The sequence below is a fragment of the Rhamphochromis longiceps genome, linkage group LG17 (genome assembly GCF_057381845.1).
Source record: "Rhamphochromis longiceps isolate RC_006_pf linkage group LG17, R_longiceps_female_GT1.1, whole genome shotgun sequence".
NCBI classification, from domain to species: domain Eukaryota; kingdom Metazoa; phylum Chordata; class Actinopteri; order Cichliformes; family Cichlidae; genus Rhamphochromis; species Rhamphochromis longiceps.
In genome coordinates this window covers 15,529,886-15,549,959 of record NC_140573.1, presented here as the reverse complement: position 1 = coordinate 15,549,959, position 20,074 = coordinate 15,529,886, and the positions used below count along the sequence as shown (strand labels likewise).

At 39.2% G+C, this 20,074-nt stretch overlaps 1 protein-coding gene across 1 annotated transcript; it reads right to left on the bottom strand.

The window, feature by feature from the left end:
• Nucleotides 1-6,628: 6,628 nt before the first annotated feature.
• LOC146649447 (uncharacterized) lies at nt 6,629-16,609 on the bottom strand. The gene is made up of 3 exons (XM_085387492.1): nt 15,898-16,609; nt 11,920-11,973; nt 6,629-7,851 (listed from the first exon to the last, which is right to left on the bottom strand). Exons 1-3 carry the CDS (start codon nt 16,310-16,312, stop codon nt 7,628-7,630), a joined length of 693 nt encoding a protein of 230 aa, XP_085243618.1. The 5' UTR covers nt 16,313-16,609; the 3' UTR covers nt 6,629-7,627.
• Between the last annotated feature and the right edge of the window lie 3,465 nt (nt 16,610-20,074).

Genomic DNA, 20,074 nt, shown 5'->3' with positions numbered 1-20,074 from the left:
CGGCAGAGAAGAAGTGGGTAAAAAGCTCAATACTTGCATGTAACAAAACATGCAGGAAGGAAGGTAAGCCAGTGCTAAGGTGGCTTAAACATGCATCCCTCCTAATAGTCAGCAGGGGGCAAATCCTCTCGATGGGTAGTAGTCTACGGGAAACCGAGGCTTTTCAGCACTTTCCTGGTGGGTTTATGGCCTTGAGGGGTCTTTACCCTTCACAGATTTGCCGTAAGGCAAAATAAATTTTTCTTAAAACCATCGTCCAGCGGATGTCTTTTTAAAAGATTGTTACCAACCAAAGTGTATCAGTGAAATAGGCTTTTTAAATATAACTGTTCTGTCTGTTATTGGTTTATACAAAAATGAAAGAACAAACATAATTTTAATAATAATGCTTAATAATAATAATGGTAATAATAGTAATAGTAATAATCGTAATAATAATGCTTTTAATAAGCAGTAACACATGAAAGGCAATCTTGTTTGTTTATTAGTCACGAGAGGATGTCACATAAAAACAGATGAAAGGGGCAAAATTGTGTGCCATAGTCAGAGGTTAAAGTGGGCATGTTTTTATTTATTTGTTTTGTTTGTTTGTTTTGCTACTACATTGGAATGACTGTGGGTGTCCATAAGTTGTGGTACTTCAGCATCTAGCTAGCCATGCAGAAGAAGAGTGAGCATAAGTGTGTAATTTTTTTGTGTCAGGACATGTATTTCACAGGGAGAGAAAAGAAATAGAGTTAAATTTACTTAGACATGGAGCAAGGTAAGAAAGCCAGAACTAGAAAGGAAGAAGAGAGGTTAGACTTAAAGGTAAGGACTGCTCAGTGGTGTTTGATAAACTGGAAATGTAAAGCTTATATTTAAGTACTCATGTATTTAAATACTGGGTCTGTATATGTGCGATTGTGTTTTTCAAGTTGTGAAACATGCTGCAAAAAAACAAACAAAAACAGCATGGATTTAAACCAAAGAACAGTGTGTGACTAGCGCACAGTGGCTGTAGTCATGGTCAGAGTTTGTTACATAAAGGGTAGCAGAGATGAATTTGAAGTTAAGCTGATGATGTTCAAATTCATTCACTGAATTCCACATTCATACCAGCTGTATAGTGCACAAATGAAATGCAGAATCAGGGACAGTACCTACAACACAAAGGCAAAAAAAAAAAAAAAAAAAAAACACACACACATAAGCAAAACAATGACATGCTAGATGCATTTTATTTATTTATTTTAGCTATAACACTGGTCAGCAGATAACTTTTTATATGAGTATATAAGACATTAAGACATTCTTCCTGAACCAAGAAAGCTCCAGCTCCAGTAACATTTACATCAACCTCCAGTGGTGCTGTAAAATCTGTAGCTGAGAGCATTGGGGCAACAGAATAGAGCTTTTACACAGTGTGAAAAGACTATGCACACTTTGCTTCTCAAATCCAACCCTCTGGCTTTTTGTGGGACAATGTGAAAGAGCTATAGTGGTTATATTGCCATTTACTGGATATACTTTACCCCAATCAAATTGTTTGCCTTGACAGGTGATGGTAGTCTCCATAGCTCATATTTAAAAGGCTCTTGTAAACAGTAGACAATATATGCACATGAGAATTCAAGAAAGTATAGAGAACTACCACTTCATCGATGGATATGATGCAGCTTTAAGAAACTTTTTAACAAAAAGGGGAAAATGATTGGTGTGAGGAAGAAGCTACGTATATACAACAAACTCCAATAAATAACCAAAAAAAACAACAGATTTTCCATTAATTGTGGTGAATTGTTATTACATGGAATGAAATAAAAACCTAAATAAATATAAATAAAAATAAATAATCTAAATCAAAAGCTCTAATACAATAGTTGGTTACTTTTTTAAAGTATTCCACTGTCTGTCTTTGATTTTTTTGATTGATCAGATTTTCCCTTCTCCTTGCTTTGTACCACTTTGGTCACTTGGGGGCAGTTTTTTCCCCTTTTAGCCAGTAAAATACTATCCTGCAAACACTTCTCTTTTCTGTGCGCTCTGTGATTATTTGTATGGAGGTATCTATGGTTCAAACTATGTACATTTTTACAGTTACTACACTGTGGTGGGGTTGGGGGCTGGTGATGTTGTTGCATTCAGTAAATCCAAATGCCAACACATAAAGGTAGTAATTTCTGTCCACCTGTGGATCCAGAACACAACCTGCCATCTGTAGATTTGACCTTTTATGCTCTTTGAATAGCTGCCAATTCAAATTTAGAAATGCTTCAAACCACTGTGATGAAGCTCATTCATGTACACTGTTCTTTACAAAGTTTGTAGAAATAAAAAATTTTCTGCTCACAATGGCCAAGTAATATAGGAACATCTGTGACATTTTCACACTGTCAATAATTTAGTGTTGTTCTCTCCTTCACAGCAAACAATGAGGAGGACCTGCTGTCGATGTGAAAAATGTCTTCGTCCTCACATGCAGGGGGGAAATGGACATTCTGTGCAGGCCGAAATGGATTAGGGCAGAACAACTGTCATTTCAGACACCACCTTGAGGTGGCTGTCGTTGTGAATAAGAGGTATATGAATAAAGCTAAATGGAATTGAGCTGAAAAGAAAATAAGGTACTGTGCAAATGTTCCACCAGACTTTTTGGACATTTTTAAGTGGTCTTGAGCAGTAGTTCAACAGGCTTCCTGAAGGTCTTTTTGTGGACTTTAGCTGCTTTTTCATTCACTATTAGTCGGGTCCTTGTACCTTATTATTTTTGTTTGTATGTTTGTTTGTTCTCTGCATCACTCAAGCATAAAAAGATACCTAACTTAAGTGATGGACCAGTGATGTGTCCACACATAACAGACAACTTAGAAAAGAACATTTTAAATTGTAGCTTTAAGCAATTTGTTAGCAGTGACCTGCTGCAAAAATAAACTTTTTGTTCTCATTTCTTTAGTTAAATGCCACCAATAACACAGACCGGCATAAAATAGTAATTTTGCACCAGCAACATGTTTCCAAAAGAGCTATGAACCAAAAACTTGGCATATATTTGGTTGGTGTGCAGGGTGTCACTGAGGAAACTGGAAAAGTGGAGGGCAAAAGAAAAAGCGGCAACCCTTAAAAATAATCTACAGCAGATGAACAGTATCAGAAGACATGTCCTTAAGCAATAGGGAAAAATCCGGAAAAGACCTGAGACAGGACCTGAGAAATGCTTTTGACAATTCAGCCAATCCATCTACAGTACTGTTCGTCAAAGCCTCACCAGAAATGGTCTTAATGGAAGGATGGTTGAATATAAGAATCAGTCCATTATCTGTAAAAAAAAAAAAAAAAAAGAATGGTGGTGGCTCTGTCATTGTTTGGTGCTGCATTTTAGCCAGTGGTGTTGAGGAGCTTAATGGAGTTACGAATGCAGAAAAGTACCATCAGATTAGGATCCACCATGTATTGCCAACTAGAAAGGCTTCCCTTTTCAGTGTGACAGTGATTCAAAACACAGTGCCAATGAGGTACAAAACATGCCTGGATGGAATAATATACACTGTGAGTTGTGGACTGCTCTCCCCACAGCCCTGGACATAAGCATTAGTGAAGCAGTGTGGGATCACCTTGACAAAGAACAGAACAAACAAGCAGCCAATATCCAAAGTAGAGCTGTGAATTTCATTCAAAAAGCCCAGAGCACTGTTCTTGATGATGCCTTAAAGAAATTACAAGAAAGCTTACCTGAAAGAGTTCCTGTTGTGTTGAAGTATAAAGGTGGTCATACCAGATATTGACTTTCTAGGCCATTAGAATCTGACAAACTCTGGTTTTGCCAGTTATACTGTATTTCCATTCTTCTTTGCACATAAATTACTGCACCTATTTACCATTTTTATGGCAAAATTTAAACCACTGAGGGGTGACTCAAGAATTGTACAAGGTACTGCATACAAACTTTAGTCTTCTCTAAGGAAAGGGACACTAAAGGTAGCACATTCAGGGGTGCTGGTTGTGAGGTTGAAAGCACTTCACTGGGAAGTGGTACTAATGAAGCAAGGTGACAGCTCTTAAGACAAAGCCACTGAGGTGACAGGAGGTCCCACAGAGCAAGCTAGGGGGCAGTTTTTTGTAACAGAAGGTTACCTGAGCGGGCAGGGTGCCTGACAGGCCTTGCTGCCCTTTCATTAGCTTGCGTGTCATCCAGTCTTTTAATGGGGGTGGCCCCTGACAACAGCTACACTCAGCAGCATTATGAGTACAAAGCTGGATTGTCCTCTGCACACATGAAGACTGTAATACTTCAAACTTAGAAGGTGCTTTGGGGTGATGAAAAATTCAGACCGGGGTAGTCTGTGATGTGTGAGCTGTCAAATCAGATCAAATAATTAGCTTCTTTAAGAGGAAGATTTTTTTTAATCTTGTCTAGCAATAAATGTGTGAATTTAAATAATACAATAAAGAGACACTGATTTTCTATCAGGTGTTTATTTATTTCAGGTATAACATGAGCAACAGAATATGTAGCAGCAATTAGCAGGCTGCTGATATAAGCAGCACGGTCAGCTGCTTATATAAACTCCACACGCATGTATATGTATGTAGATAGATAGATAGATAGATAGATAGATAGATAGATAGATAGATAGATAGATAGATAGATAGATAGATAGATAGATAGATAGATAGATAGATAGATAGATAGATAGATAGATAGATAGATAGATAGATAGATAGATAGATTGTGCAAGTTCCCCCACCTAAAATGATGACAGAGGTCAGTAATTTGCACCAGAGGTACACTTCAACTGTGAGAGACAGAATGTGAAAAAAAAAATCCATGAATTCACATGGTAGGATTTGTAAAGAATTTATTCGTAAATCAGGGTGGAAAATAAGTATTTGGTCAATAACAAAAATACAACTCAATACTTTGTAACATAACCTTTGTTGGCAATAACAGAGGTCAAACGTTTACTATAGGTCTTTACCAGGTTTGCACACACAGTAGCTGGTATTTTGGCCCATTCCTCCATGCAGATCTTCTCGAGAGCAGTGATGTTTTGGGGCTGTTGCCAAGCAACACGGACTTTCAACTCCCGCCACAGATTTTCTATGGGGTTGAGGTCTGGAGACTGGCTAGGCCACTCCAGGACTTTCAAATGCTTCTTACGGAGCCACTCCTTTGTTGCCCGGGCGGTGTGTTTTGGATCATTGTCATGTTGGAAGACCCAGCCTCGTTTCATCTTCAAAGTTCTCACTGATGGAAGGAGGTTTTGGCTCAAAATCTCACGATACATGGCCCCATTCATTCTGTCCTTAACACGGATCAGTCGTCCTGTCCCCTTGGCAGGAAAACAGCCCCATAGCATGATGTTTCCACCCCCATGCTTCACAGTAGGTATGGTGTTCTTGGGATGCAACTCAGTATTCTTCTTCCTCCAAACACGACGAGTTGAGTTTATACCAAAAAGTTCTACTTTGGTTTCATCTGACCACATGACATTCTCCCAATCCTCTGCTGTATCATCCATGTGCTCTCTGGCAAACTTCAGACGGACCTGGACATGCACTGGCTTCAGCAGCGGAACACGTCTGGCACTGCGGGATTTGATTCCCTGCCGTTGTAGTGTGTTACTGATGGTGACCTTTGTTACTTTGGTCCCAGCTCTCTGCAGGTCATTCACCAGGTCCCCCCGTGTGGTTCTGGGATCTTTGCTCACCGTTCTCATGATCATTTTGACCCCATGGGTTGAGATCTTGCGTGGAGCCCCAGATCGAGGGAGATTATCAGTGGTCTTGTATGTCTTCCATTTTCTGATGATTGCTCCCACAGTTGATTTTTTTCACACCAAGCTGCTTGCCTATTGTAGATTCACTCTTCCCAGTCTGGTGCAGGTCTACAATACTTTTCCTGGTGTCCTTCGAAAGCTCTTTGGTCTTGGCCATGGCGGAGTTTGGAGTCTGACTGTTTGAGGCTGTGGACAGGTGTCTTTTATACAGATGATGAGTTCAAACAGGTGCCATTCATACAGGTAACGAGTGGGGGACAGAAAAGCTTCTTACAGAAGACGTTACAGGTCTGTGAGAGCCAGAGATTTTCCTTGTTTGAGGTGACCAAATACTTATTTTCCACCCTAATTTACGAATAAATTCTTTACAAATCCTACCATGTGAATTCATGGATTTTTCTTTCACATTCTGTCTCTCACAGTTGAAGTGTACCTCTGGTGCAAATTACTGATCTCTGTCATCATTTTAAGTGGGGGAACTTGCACAATCGGTGGCTGACTAAATACTTTTTTGCCCCACTGTATGAGTGCATGTATATGGATGTTCACTCATAATATGATACTTGTCTTTGTTATATAACAAAAAGATTTTTTTATTATCTTAAATATTAAATATTAAAGAAGCACAAAACCCAAAACAAATACTTTTACCAATGAGTATTTATTCAATGATCCGAAAGGAATACAGCGATTAACAGCATGGTAAAAAATGAAAGAGCATGGGTTTTTATTTGTTTGTTTGCTTTATTGCTTTCTTTTGCAGACTGTTTTCCACTTTTACACTCACAGATCAGTGTGATTAACATATTTGAGGAACAAGACTCTTAAAAAAAAAGTCTTGCAGATTGGGGAAGGGACAAACTAAGATCTTGTTGATGTGAACCAGACGCCTGTTCCTCGAACCTTTTATTCAAACCTATTATAAATGAGAGAGAAAATTGGAGTTCTAACATCAGTACTTTCAGGTAGAACAGACCCTTCAAAGATACTGTTTATAGTAGATCCATGTGTGCAGAGGATAAGGACCACATGCAAAGGAGAAATAAGCCCCATTATTTGTGTCTGTGAGCAGTGTCATCAGCAGCAGTATGTAGCCCTTAACAGTGAGGTAATAAAGGTAAACAAAGGCTTTGACAAAAGCCATTCCATGTGACATGTAACCAATAATGACATTAAAAGCAATGCACATTTTTTGAGAGTTGACAGCAGGTATAATCAGAGCTCTTGAAGGTGACTTAGCACTTGTTTCCTCTTACATCAAGCTAATACCATGAAACTACCAAATGATTTTATTTAATCTTTAGGGATAGACTTGCCTTTGGTAATTACAGTATCATCATATAGAAAGAGATACAAATTTATATAGATTATGCAAAACCTCATCTCGCAGCCTCAGCGAAAATGACAAAAGTGTTAATCTAACTGTTCTCATGAGGGTGAAGTTTTTCACTTTGCTATCAGAAATGTTACAATAAGCACTGACCACCATGTGTTGTATATCTAGAGCGATTAAATATTGTTTGCATTGGTGTTTTCATTTTAAATGGATGAGGGGTAACTTAGAGAAATAAAAGGGTTGGCACGATGAGGACTAAGCATGAAAAAATAACAGTTGTCTCTCCGGCTGCTTGTCCAAACAAGCTGTAGCTGCCCTCATCTGTCATTTCAGCCAAAAAGAATCAAGTCACATACAAACATCAGCATCTCATGCCTCCAAGTACCTTCTGGCCCAACATTACACAGCCACCTGCAGGTGAAGAAACAGTGGATAAAGCTTCCATTTGTGTCAGACTTGTAAATCCACTTTAACACAAAAAGCAAGCAAAGATGCTGCTTGATTTCTCTCAGTGAAGATCAGAAGGTTGCAGTTAAGTCCCAGAGGGAGTGTTTGGAGGTTGCTGCTGTAGTGTCTCATCTATGGTGACCACTACCTCCTCCTGTCTGTTGGAGCTCAGATGGTTGGTGTGGTTCAGGGATATGTAGCTCATTTCCACCAGCGGGGGCCTCTCACTCATCTCATTCATGGTGTTGGTGATTGAGTTAACCTCGGTCTTGTTGCGGTTGGCAGCACGGCGAGAGCCAAACACCCAGTCTGAAATAGAGACAGTCATAGTGTTGCTTTGATAGGCATCAGTTCAAAGCAGATACCTGTACTACAAGGAAGGATTAGGGATCTTACTGATCTAACTTCAGGTAATATTTTCAGCATTTTTCAAATTGGCTCACTTGTACTTGTTAGTACGTCATACTGTCACTTAGGCTACTGACCTAACATTCCCCGAAGAAGATAATGTTCACATGCAAAACCACCGCCTACTGAACAATCCCTTCAATCACCACTATTCCTGGAAGATCCATGAATTAATTGAGCACACAGTAAGAGAATCTAAAAAATATACCCAGTTCCCGAATATAATCTCTTTGCAAGCCAAAAAAAAGCTCAGAATTGCAATTAACTAAATACAAATAAAAGATAAATACTCAGTTAAAAAATGTATACTAACCTTTCAATATAAACATATTCTCTGTTTTTTTCTTTGTTTGTTTTAATAAACCTCTTATGTCTGGCAGTTTTAGCAAGCAGAATCATGGTCTTAATGGCCTGCTGTGGCATACACATTTGCTTTGCCAAGAGGAGGTCTATAGGCTCTCTACAGGCTTCTCTTCTAAGTCTTTTCCCTTTTCTCTTTCTTTTATTATTCACATTAGTATCTGTGGCGTCATACAAGGTTGGAGCAAATGGGGAGAAGTGACAGGTTAGAAAAAGAAAGGGGAGGCAAAAAAGAGAAGGAATAAGAGGAAAAGATAAAGAAAAGGGACAGAAAGAGGTGGGACCTCAAGAGAGTCGTGTAAAAACAAGCTCAACGAAGTGAAGCAACGCTGTGAAGAAGAGCAGACCAAAATTCCCCTACAATGATGTGAGAGATGGAAGTTAATATTGCTAAAGGTGGTTCTACAAGCCACAGATGCATCGGGTATACTTTATATCAATGGTTGTTTTTTACAGACCCTTACACAAACTTTCTTGGATGTAATTAGAATATATTAATCAACATAATATCATAATAATTTTCCTAAGCTAAGTGTTAAATAATTCCCACTCTTATGCCTAACCACCTACCATTCCTTAAGTCCTTTACCCTTCAAGGTGAGTTTATTCAATCTGACACTTCAATGTTAACAATAAAAACTCACAAGGTCTTTCATTTTCATTTTTTAGGTAGTTTATTTCCTTGACCCATCCCCAAATTCCAACCTCAAATTGCTATCCCCTCCCCACGGCTTGCTGTATGTCATCCCACTTAAATAATCCTGGAAATACAGCTGTGTTTATTATTGTAATTTCAAAACCCAATTTCAGGAATTTCACAGGAAGAGGTGTGAAACTTGAACTCTCCATGTAAGTGAAGCTAATAAGCACTTTTCATGCCATGGTTAGTTTATGATAAACCATCACAGATGATGCTTTGTGGAAGGGAAGCATAAACTGCAGACCCATACATTCTGCAACGGGGCAAAAACAAGCATGCTGAGCATTTATAATGTGCACTGAACAAGGCTGTAAACTTCATCTAACAAAAAGTCGTGATGGGTTCAGCCTCTGTAATTCCATTAGAGGCAAAGCACCATAAAATTGTTTCTGGGGGTAGATGTCTACTGCACAGCAGCCCCATCATGTGTGGTGGAGCCTTTTTGAATTGGAACCCATCAATCATTGTTCTGTCAGATTAGGATCTGAGATTATAGCTGACAGTCGTGAGTGTGAGGAACAGAAAGAAGGCAGGGCGGGATTCCTCAGACCCATAGATTCCCCTGTTAAATCATGCATTTCAGACTCTGCTGCAAAGTGACAGAGAAAAACTGAAAGTGAGCCAACAGCATGCTACACTAAAAATTCACATTTAGATTCATCTGATCTGATCATCAATAAATTCTAAGCCTATTTTTGAACTGATGCAGTTTAGGTGTTATTTGGAAGCCCTGCATTTTTAGCAGCCAGCAGGGTAGCTGTGGACCAGGTGGTAGAGTGGGTCATCTACCAATCAGGTCAGTGGATCTATCCCCAGCTCCTCCTATTCATATGTCAAAGAATTTGCACAAATGATACTGAAACCTCCATCCTGCATCCATCGCAATATGTGGTTAGATAAAAGTGTTTTAGCATGATATACATCATCACTTTAAATCCCAGCTGAGCAGAGATGTGGAACTGTAGAAAGGAGACTTCAGAGTGTCATGAACCTGAGAAGAGGAATACAGATACTGTAAAGTATGTTTCTTTGAGTCAAATCTCGACTGATGGAGCTCTAGAGACAAGTTTTATCACAGGAGAGGAAATATTTATTTCATATTTTTAAGACATTTCCCTCTCTTTATTGAGTTGTCGTGTTCAAGCTTGTGAATCAAGTTGTGTGAGACTTGTAGAAAAAAAAAAGACCTTTTGGCCTTGTAAATATTATCTTGATTATATATTGAAATTCAACAAGACCTTTACTATTTTGATGCATTTTCCATTAAAAAGTCTTTTATTGGAAAACTTTTATTTAATGGGTTACTTTTGTTTGTAATTTGAAAATGCAAATTTAACCCATCATACTATGTACTATTAACTGCTGAAATGTCAGACAACTAAAACCTGACAAAGTAAGTGAAATGTATTTGAATTCTCAAAAGTGAACCAGAGACGGTATAAAATATGGACGTAGCTTCCAGGTCAGAAAAATAAAGTCACAAGCAGGAGTGCTTTAAACCTTCATTTTATCCTAAAACCACCACATGGTGAATTTTGGGGCATTCTGAATAAAACATTAAATATGTTTTATAAATCTTGGTCATACCATGGAGAAATATCTGTAGCTCATTGACTAACCTGGTATCAATCACAAGTCACTAGTCAGTAAGAATGTGACTTCACAATCAAAATTTGTGTGCAGCATGTCTTTAAGCAAAGATTGAATAAAAACCCATAGTGTACACTACAGCTCATAGCATAACAGCAAATATTTGAACACTTCAGAAAAGAGTCTGTCAGCTTGACTAAGATTTTAGTGTAGTCATTAAACTAAGGATTAAATCTTTTTCATAGTGAGTAATCCAAACCCCACAGCATCTTAAATGTTCTCTTGATTAAATTCTAGTGTGTTTTTGTAGGCTTCTTAATGCTTATCTTATATGATGGTGTTTATCTCTGCTCATGACCCTCAATATGCACTTTTTTTGAGAGCAATTTAACGCTCATCCTAAATGTTCCCGTTAAATTTGAATTTTCAATTCAATTTTTCAATTCAATTCCTGAATTGTTTTTATGCTCTGTAGCTGTTTTTATGTTCTTTAGCTAGCCACCAGGTAGCACACATTTTATATTAGCTAGCCCAATATCACTAACCCACCATTTTTTATTTTTTTTGGTGCTGGTGTGCTTGCTAGCACCAAAAGATGTCATATTAAAAAAAGTAAGACTGATGCACAACGACGAGTTTTTAACAAGAGATTGACAGCTAAGTACTTATTTACTGAAGTCAGGGGTAAAGCCATGTGCTTAATGAAGAACACATTTAACAATTTACAATTTGAAACACCATTCTGAAACTAAATACGCAGAGTAATACATGAACTTTACCGATGGAGAGCAGGTATCACTGCCTCTGCTAGCTACAAAAGCATAAAAGACTCTTCTTCTTTTTTTTTACCAAGCTGGACTCTACCATACTAATATGAAAAAGCATTTAAAATGTGCGCTTCTCCAGGCAAATTTGCAAATCTGGAGCTTTAGTTAAAAAAAAAGAGAGAACAAATTTGACATTCCTCCTTGACTCTGGACAAGAGCTGTGCTGTCCGTGGAACAGGTAATTGCATGCTATGATGGGCTTGATGTGAAATGGGACAAATTTGAGAGCATCTGTGAGGCTTTGTAGTCTTTTTAACCTTCCTGTGGTGAGAAGGAAAATGTCTGCACAACACAGATTCTCCACATTTACACCTCAGCAAAATACCCAGGAGGCCAAACACTCTGTTTGTGTTAGTGCACGTGTGTCAGTTTGAATGTTCATGTGAAGGTGAACAGTTCAGGTGAGGTGAAGGAGACAGAGAGGAGGGGCAGCGTGTCTCTGTGGCAAATCTAAGTGCTGCAGCGTGTGACCCATGTGGACATTTTTTTTACCTGGTTCACTGGTGTCTGTACCGTCACCTTCCCCAACAATCGACCTGCCTCCACCTGCAAACAGTGAGCAACAGAACAAATGTGTAAGATTTGGCGCACACTACCTTCTGAGTGTTATGAAATGATAAAGACAGAAATCATATGAACACAACAGGTATAATAAAAGGTAATGAAAACACACCAACATGGCCACTGTGGTGCTGAAGACCAGTACAGTTCTGCTGTACTACTGAGTATAATTCGTGACACTTAAAATGCATACAAAGGATGCAAAGAAAAAAGTGATAAATGTTGAATAATACCTGTTTTATTTGTGATGGGAAATACCAGAACAAAAAGTACATAAAAATAGTAATATATGGTGATGCATGTTTTGTGTTGTGACAAAAGAAAGTGATAGCTATAGTGTATAGATATGAATTTAATATACATTTGCAAACTATTTTCCTTACAGCAAGACAAATTATCAGAAGAAAAGAGTAGTTGTGCTCATTTTTCTAGAAGAAATATTACCATATTAATGAAAGAAATTAAGCATACACGCTTAACCCAAAAGTCAAAGGTTTTCGATACATATTATTGTTAATATTATAATTATGTTAGCATTCAGATTATGAAAGAAATAATATCCAGATTATATCATAAATAATTTTTATATGCTGTTTTTAAATTATGACTTCATTAGTTAATGGAAATAAAGCTACCCAAACTATCTGGCCCTAGGAACTGTACACAGACATTAAATCATGAATTAACTGTGATTATTCAGATTTTTTTGGAAGCTGAGTTCAGCTTCACTAGCCATACATACCCAGGCCAAATATATATATATATATATATATATATATATATATATATATATATATATATATATATATATATATATATATATATATATATATATATATATATGTCATCATGGAAGGACAGGCCCCTGCACGGTATGTACCACCGGCAGATAGAGGAGGTGGCTGATATCCAGAAATCCTACCAGTGGCTAGACTGAAAAGACAGCACAGAGGCACTAATCATGGCAGCACAAGAACAAGCTCTGAGCACAAGATCCATAGAGGCTGGGGTCTATCACACCAGGCAAGACCCCAGGTGCAGGCTGTGTAAAGATGCCCCAGAGACAATCCAGCACATAACAGCAGGGTGCAAGATGCTAGCAGGCAAGGCATACATGGAACGCCATAACCAAGTGGCCGGCATAGTGTACAGGAACATCTGTGCCGAGTATAACCTGGAAGTCCCGAGGTCAAAATGGGAGATGCCCCCAAGGGTGGTGGAGAATGACCGAGCTAAGATCCTGTGGGACTTCCAGATACAGACGGACAAAATGGTGGTGGCTAACCAACCGGACATAGTGGTGGTAGACAAACAGAAGAAGATGGCCGTAGTGATCGATGTAGCGGTTCCGAATGACAGCAATATCAGGAAGAAGGAACACGAGAAGCTGGAGAAATACCAAGGGCTCAGAGAAGAGCTCGAGAGGATGTGGAGGGTGAAGGTAACGGTGGTCCCCGTGGTAATCGGAGCACTAGGTGCGGTGACTCCCAAGCTAGGCGAGTGGCTCCAGCAGATCCCAGGAACAACATCGGAGATCTCTGTCCAGAAGAGCGCAGTCCTGGGAACAGCTAAGATACTGCGCAGGACCCTCAAGCTCCCAGGCCTCTGGCAGAGGACCCGAGCTTGAAGGATAAACCGCCCGCAGGGGCGTGCTGGGTGTTTTTATATATATATATATATATATATATATATATATATATATATATATATATATATATATATATATATATACACACACACACACACACTTGTGTGTGCGTGTGTGTGTGTTTTATACTCCCCTTAGGGCCCCCTATTGCTGCTTGATTAATATCCTCCTCTGTCCTGATCACTTAGTTACTAAGTGCATTTTTCTTTAAACAATTTAATGGAAGAAGCTGACTATCAGATCAAGACAGCACTGAGTGTCTGTGCCCTAAAAATAGACTCATTGTTTCATTCTTTCATATATTATGTATCAGTCACAGGAAGCTCCTCAAAAATAGAAAAAAAAAACAAAAAAACAGCAGCTTTGAGTTGTCAGACAGTGGTTTGTCCTCCACAAGGTCAATGGCTAGGAGAGCAGAGCTACTGTACATCTGCATTACAAACATTTAGGATTTTTTGTTTTTGGGGGGTTGGGGTGTGTGTGTGTGTGTGTGTGTGTGTGTGTGTGTGTGTGTGTGTGTGTGTGTGTGTGTGTGTGTGTGTGTGTCGGGGGGTGCTCTCACTAAAGCTCCTGTAGATATTCCTTTAATAAACAATGTTGCTTTTGCTATTTCAGGTAGTCCCCAAGTCACTTCCTTCATGCATTCCTTAAGATATTTTGATTCTTCTGCGCTGCTGTGTCACTTTCAAGCAGCAGTTCTTCTAGAATAAGGAAAAGTGACTCTCAAAGGGGGCTCAAGGGACAGTCCTTTAAGGCTTCTAGTGGTCTTACTGACATTTAGAGATAATTTAGTCTCACTTATTTATTTATTTACTTATTTATTTTTACAAATTCATGTAGGGGAGACCGGGGATAGTTGTAACGTGGGTCAGTTGTAACACTTCCAATTTCTCCAATCAGGGCTAAGTTTCAAATGATGTGACTCATCCTGTGCATGCCCAACTCAGTTCTGCTATCACATGTGAAAAATCAGCACATTTCGTCAAACACAGACAATTTAACACGAAAAAAAGTAATTTGTATGCCAAAAAGTAAGTTTTTCTACTTTATTTCAATTTCTAATAGCATTATCTGCTTTGCAGCTAAACTCATCAAACTCAAATTATGTTATTTGTATGTCTATGGGGATATATTCTGTGTAGGTCTTTAGTGCTAATGTTTTAGCCGTTGGCTGTAATGTTAGCTAGTTCATGGCTATAGGAGTCTGGGTCAGTTGTAACAGCAACAGTCTGGGTTAGTTGTAACAATAATGCAGATGTTACAACTTGCCACACTATTACTTTAACTTATATTAAACAAGTTGGGGCAACGACATCAGCAGAGAGAGGTTCACTGGTCGCATTTGTATATGCGGTTAATGCCATTGGCAACACAATTACTTCACTGTTTGTGTTCCCACACATACATTATGCAGACCTCTGTGTCAGAGATGGACCAGTAGGAAGTACTGGTAGTGGAAATAAATCAGGATGGGTGCAAGAAACAGATTTCCTCATCTTTCTGAAGCACTCTGCAAACCACACCAAGGTAAGCCATGATAAAAAGTAATGGAATTGCGATGCTGGTGAACAACTACATTTTTTCAGCTTCATTGTTATGTTCAAAATTGGTGCAAGAGTTGTAGGTTATAATGCCCACTGAGCCAAAATTAATGAAATATTCAGTTTCAGAAAATTTTATAATTTGTCTTTTTTGGGGGGTTGGAATATGTTCAAAGTTAGATTTCTGCATTCTGTCACACACACACACACACACACACACACACACACACACACACACACACACACACACACACACACACACACACACACAGCTACATAAATGGATGTAAGTGCATTCATGTGTTGAATAAACAAAGATTACATGTTAATATTTTGTCAGTACCCTTATTTCATTGTGTTAGATTTCACCCCAGGATATGTTACAACTAACCCAGACTATGGGGTTAATTGTAACATTTCACTCTTTGTGTTTGAGGCCATACCAGGCAATGGGTAATTGTGCTGCAGAGAAAATAGCTGCACTATTTAATAGCAGAGACATGTAAATACTTTGCATTACATTTTGAATCCACTACCTTAAAAGAGCTCCAATTTACAGACAGAAATGTGAAAAATGTTACAACTATCCCCGGTCTCCCCTAATGATATTACACATGAACGTTTTTACCACCTTTCCATGCTTTACGCTCTTTATAGTAAACCCATTGGCACTGAATGTACACTCAACACACACATATAAGCACAGTAGGTGCCACATACCGACGAAGTCATTCACCACATCTTTGACCAGGTGTCCAACTATCGCATACGCCACTGCCACTACTACCAGCGCTGCCATGACCAGATAGAGCACCGCTTTGGGAAGAGGCATGGGATCTCTCTCCGGTGTCCGATAGTCCGTGTACAGCAGGTCACTCTCCGAGTACGAGTACTGAAAGACGTGCTCCATGCCCGAGGTATGGTTGGAGTCGATAGGGGGATTACTCGCGCTCATGGCGCCGTCCGGCTGCAAGGATGTCACCACAGTGGTCGTCACAGCCTCCGCCTTGTCGATGTTGACCATCGACAAAGCGGAGGCTGTAGTTTTATTCATCAAAGGCAATATCTGAGACAGAAAGTAGCTCCAGTCCTTTATGGCACTCGTATTGCATGAAAACATCGTTTCCACCGTCATACCACACCACAAGAGGGTCACCAAGGCGCAAAAAATCCACTGAACACGGACCGATCCAGTTTCCCTTTAAAGTAACGTTTGTATATATATATTTTTAATTCCAACAGGTACCCTCAGATGCCAAAGTCTCACTCCGACAGTAGCTCATCGGTGCCTTTGAAAACTTGCCCCGCTCTCAATGATGAAAGGCAAAACGCGTCACCGTAGCCTTACCGCGCGGCTATTACGCACGAAAGAAGGAATTTAGTGCATTCGATCTTTGGTTTATTTGCTAAAGTAAAACAAAAAGAGTGCAGTAGCAGAGCGCACCAGCCTGCAGAGTCATCGTCAAGTAAAGGAACAGAGAGTGTCCGCAGTCAGCAATCCACGTCCCTGTGCCTCTCACGTGCGCAGATGGTGACAGTTACACACTAAAAGCCCGTCCTGCACCTGCGTTATGTACGGCAAGGACGACTGCACGGTGCCAGCAGGACACTTCTTCACCTCTCTCGGATCTGAAATAAACAGTAGCCCTACGGCTGGTGTCAGAGCACTTGTCCGTTCTTCCTCCAGACTCCGGATGGAGCGATTCTCTACAGAAGCCACAACTAGAAGTAAGTTCATACCAGTTTCCTTATTCTTCCTCAATCTGGCGTTTCAGATCTTTGTTCACTACTAGGTTTAACTCAGTATTCAACAAATCCAGTGATAACTGCTGATGTTAGTAAGATGTGAGAACTATTCCTTCATGTATTTCTTATTTCAGAAAGAAGAAAAGGGGCTTGTATAGCCCCTGGGCAAGTGGATGATTAACTACCATTGTACCGGTATTACCATTCACGGTAGATAGCAACCAGAAACAATAAACATGGTCTATCTTTGCTTTGAGGATGAAGGATTTGTTGTCAAATTAGTTTAAGTCATATTAATTTACATGAGATGGAAGTGGGAGACAGGAATTATGTTCACCATCTATATTTAGCTTGTTAGCATATTAATATTTACTGATTAAAGACAGGAGAGTTAGGGCAAATGAAAATATACTTGATCTGCTTATACCCTAAATGAAAGCATTTAACAATACTTCCGATTGATATGGGGTTGATTACAAGTCATTGTGATAGCAAAATGCAAATCTGGACTAAATTTGATTGCAGTCTATTCAAAAAAGTAGGAAACATTTCACACAAAATTAAAACATGGTGGCACAGGGAAAGTTAGGGTGTCATTAAAGCCTTTGTAAATCGTATTAAAGTTTATTTAGGACAGATAGCATGTAAGTCTATAACAATATACTGCCTATGACCAGTAGCAAATGTAGAGAAGTTCAAGAATGATAACACTCCAGTGATGCAGATACTGTCATTCCCATTCAGGAAGAGAGAAATACATTCCCAGAAATAATGCACTATTTTCAGAGTGAGTGGAGGATGCGCTATAATACAAACTAAAAAACATAATCATTCACTAGAGGAACTGAAGTAGATTCATTGAACATTACTGAAGTTACTAACTATTTCTTCACTTAGTATCCAAATTTAATCCAACTATGTGCCCCGCTGCTCCCCCAAATTGTGTCACATCAGTGCAACAGAAATTTACATGGTGGGACCTTCTCCTGTACCCCTGACAACTTGCTGGTTTATAAAGGCACTATGGCATCATAGCCTATATCACACCATGATTTGTTTGCTGCAAAGTTCTTCCTCACACAGAGACAGTGAAAAGTCAGCACTGGCACCCTGAGCTGGTATAATGCAAAATTTTTTTAAAAAAAAGGACACTAACTGCATCTGTAACTTGAACACTGTCTTCCGCTTTAAACACTATGGACTCTAGCACTGAAAACTCCTGTTCTCATGTTTGGCATTCACCAGTGTTCATTCTGGACATGAAGGCAGGGTTGACCTGACATACATAGAGGTTGATGTTTTGCTCTCTACTCATGTGTAAGGCCTGTGATGAAACTGTACATGTGGAAATTCTGTGAAGTGATCTAAAAAAAAAAAAAGCAGATGTGCTGAAAGCGGTCCAGGGGTGTACAGGAAAACTACTTTATTAAAAAGATCTGGCATATTTAAACCACGAAAGGTTTTTCTATGAACAGAGTTGCAGAACCTTGTTATCATACCTCTGTATCTGTTCTAGACCAAGCTGATGACTTTGTGTACTTGTAATTATATAATATATTGTGTATCACAATAGTTACATACATACATACAGGTATCAAATACATCAGTTGTCATGCTACTGCAACATTTTAACAAATTGGATATAGTCAAACAACAGTGCTGTTGTTTGGAACCAGAAGGGAACAATGTAATACTGTGAGCATCAATTATCTCTGTGATGTTCCTTATACCTCTGAGGCCTGTGTATTTGTCCCTTCCTTCTCTTTTCCTGGGAAGATGTAACAGACTCAATTAAGATCACATCAGTTCTTCAGAGATCAGCTCAGATGAAATGTATTGGACTCACTGACCCTTAAATCAATCATGATGTCCAGTGAGGCACTGACGAAGCCACTGTGGCCTTCAAAGGTTCAGCTGTCACAAATGAGCGTGACATTTCCTTTAAGATTTTTAACATCAAGCATCATCAGTCTCAGAAAGTAGGTCATTTTCTTTTAACTTTGCCTGTAGTGAAGCTTTTAAATGTGATGTGTGCGATGTAGAATCAAGCAAGTCAATATAATAACAAAATAATAGAAAACTAGAGCAAAGATGCATTTTAAAATACCATGAACCAAGATCACACAAGATAAAAAAATTTTTATCTTAGATTCCTGCTGTTATTGGCCATCTCCAGGGCTCAATGAACAATGTGGAAGTGACAAAAACTGCATTTTCTCATCCACTTAAGAGTGTAACTGCTTTGACTAACAAGTGTCCCAACACAAGCAATCACTAGCTACTTTTAAGTGCAGTGCACACATTTTCAATGGGGTTTGAGTTGGGGCTTCGAGAAGGCCATTCCAGAGGTTTAGTGTTAGACTGCTTCATCCATTCCAAAACTAGCTATTTGTGTTTGGGATCATTTTCCTGGTGGAACACACAAATGTGTCCAGGTTTTAACTATTTAGCTGTTGATTTGAGGTGAAGTTGAACATTTCTTTCCTCATTAAATTCTATTCACAATCTCTCAGTATCATATCAGCAAGACAGCCACAGAGCATTAAAGTACCACCACCATACTTGATAGCTGACATTAACAAGATCTTTGCCAAATCAAACTTGCGGATAATTAAGAATGAGATTTCCAAACTGGACCCTATTGACCAACAGGATATGGTGGAAAGTGTGATACTGTTGACTGAAAGTGAAAGAAGAGGTAAGGGGGAAGGTGGTTTAGGAGGCAGCGAGAGAGAAGAAAAAGCAAGAATGTCAATGTAAGAGTAGGGACTGTACATAGGGACTATGACTGGTAAAGAGAGAGAGAGAGATATTGTGCACAGAGGAGTCCGGGTGGAAGGGAAACAAAGCCAACAGCAAATTGTTCTACCACTGGTACAGTGGTACACTGTCTTAGTAAAGTAAAACTCCCTGTGGACAGTGACACTGGGTTTCCAACAGTTTCCAATTCATGCCAGGCTCGAGCATTGATGGTTCCTGGGTGGTTCCGAGATGTCTTAACTAATTTACTCTCATCTGAGGGTGACAGTTTGGGTCTTCTTTCAGACCTTTTAAATGTACGCATCAGAATAACTTATATTTATGAACAGTTGTTTAAACTAATGACCTTTGAATCTGCTGTTGTTTTGCTACAAGAGAACTTCTCAACTTC

Excerpts from the sequence above, each read along its gene's own strand:
- LOC146649447 (XM_085387492.1), bottom strand. The coding sequence starts at position 16,312 with ATGACGGTGGAAACGATGTTTTCATGCAATACGAGTGCCATAAAGGAC. Across the intron at positions 11,974-15,897 it reads TGTGGTGAATGACTTCGTCG|GTGGAGGCAGGTCGATTGTT; the intron begins GTATGTGGCACC and ends CACTGTTTGCAG. Across the intron at positions 7,852-11,919 it reads TACAGACACCAGTGAACCAG|ACTGGGTGTTTGGCTCTCGC; the intron begins GTAAAAAAAATG and ends TCTCTATTTCAG.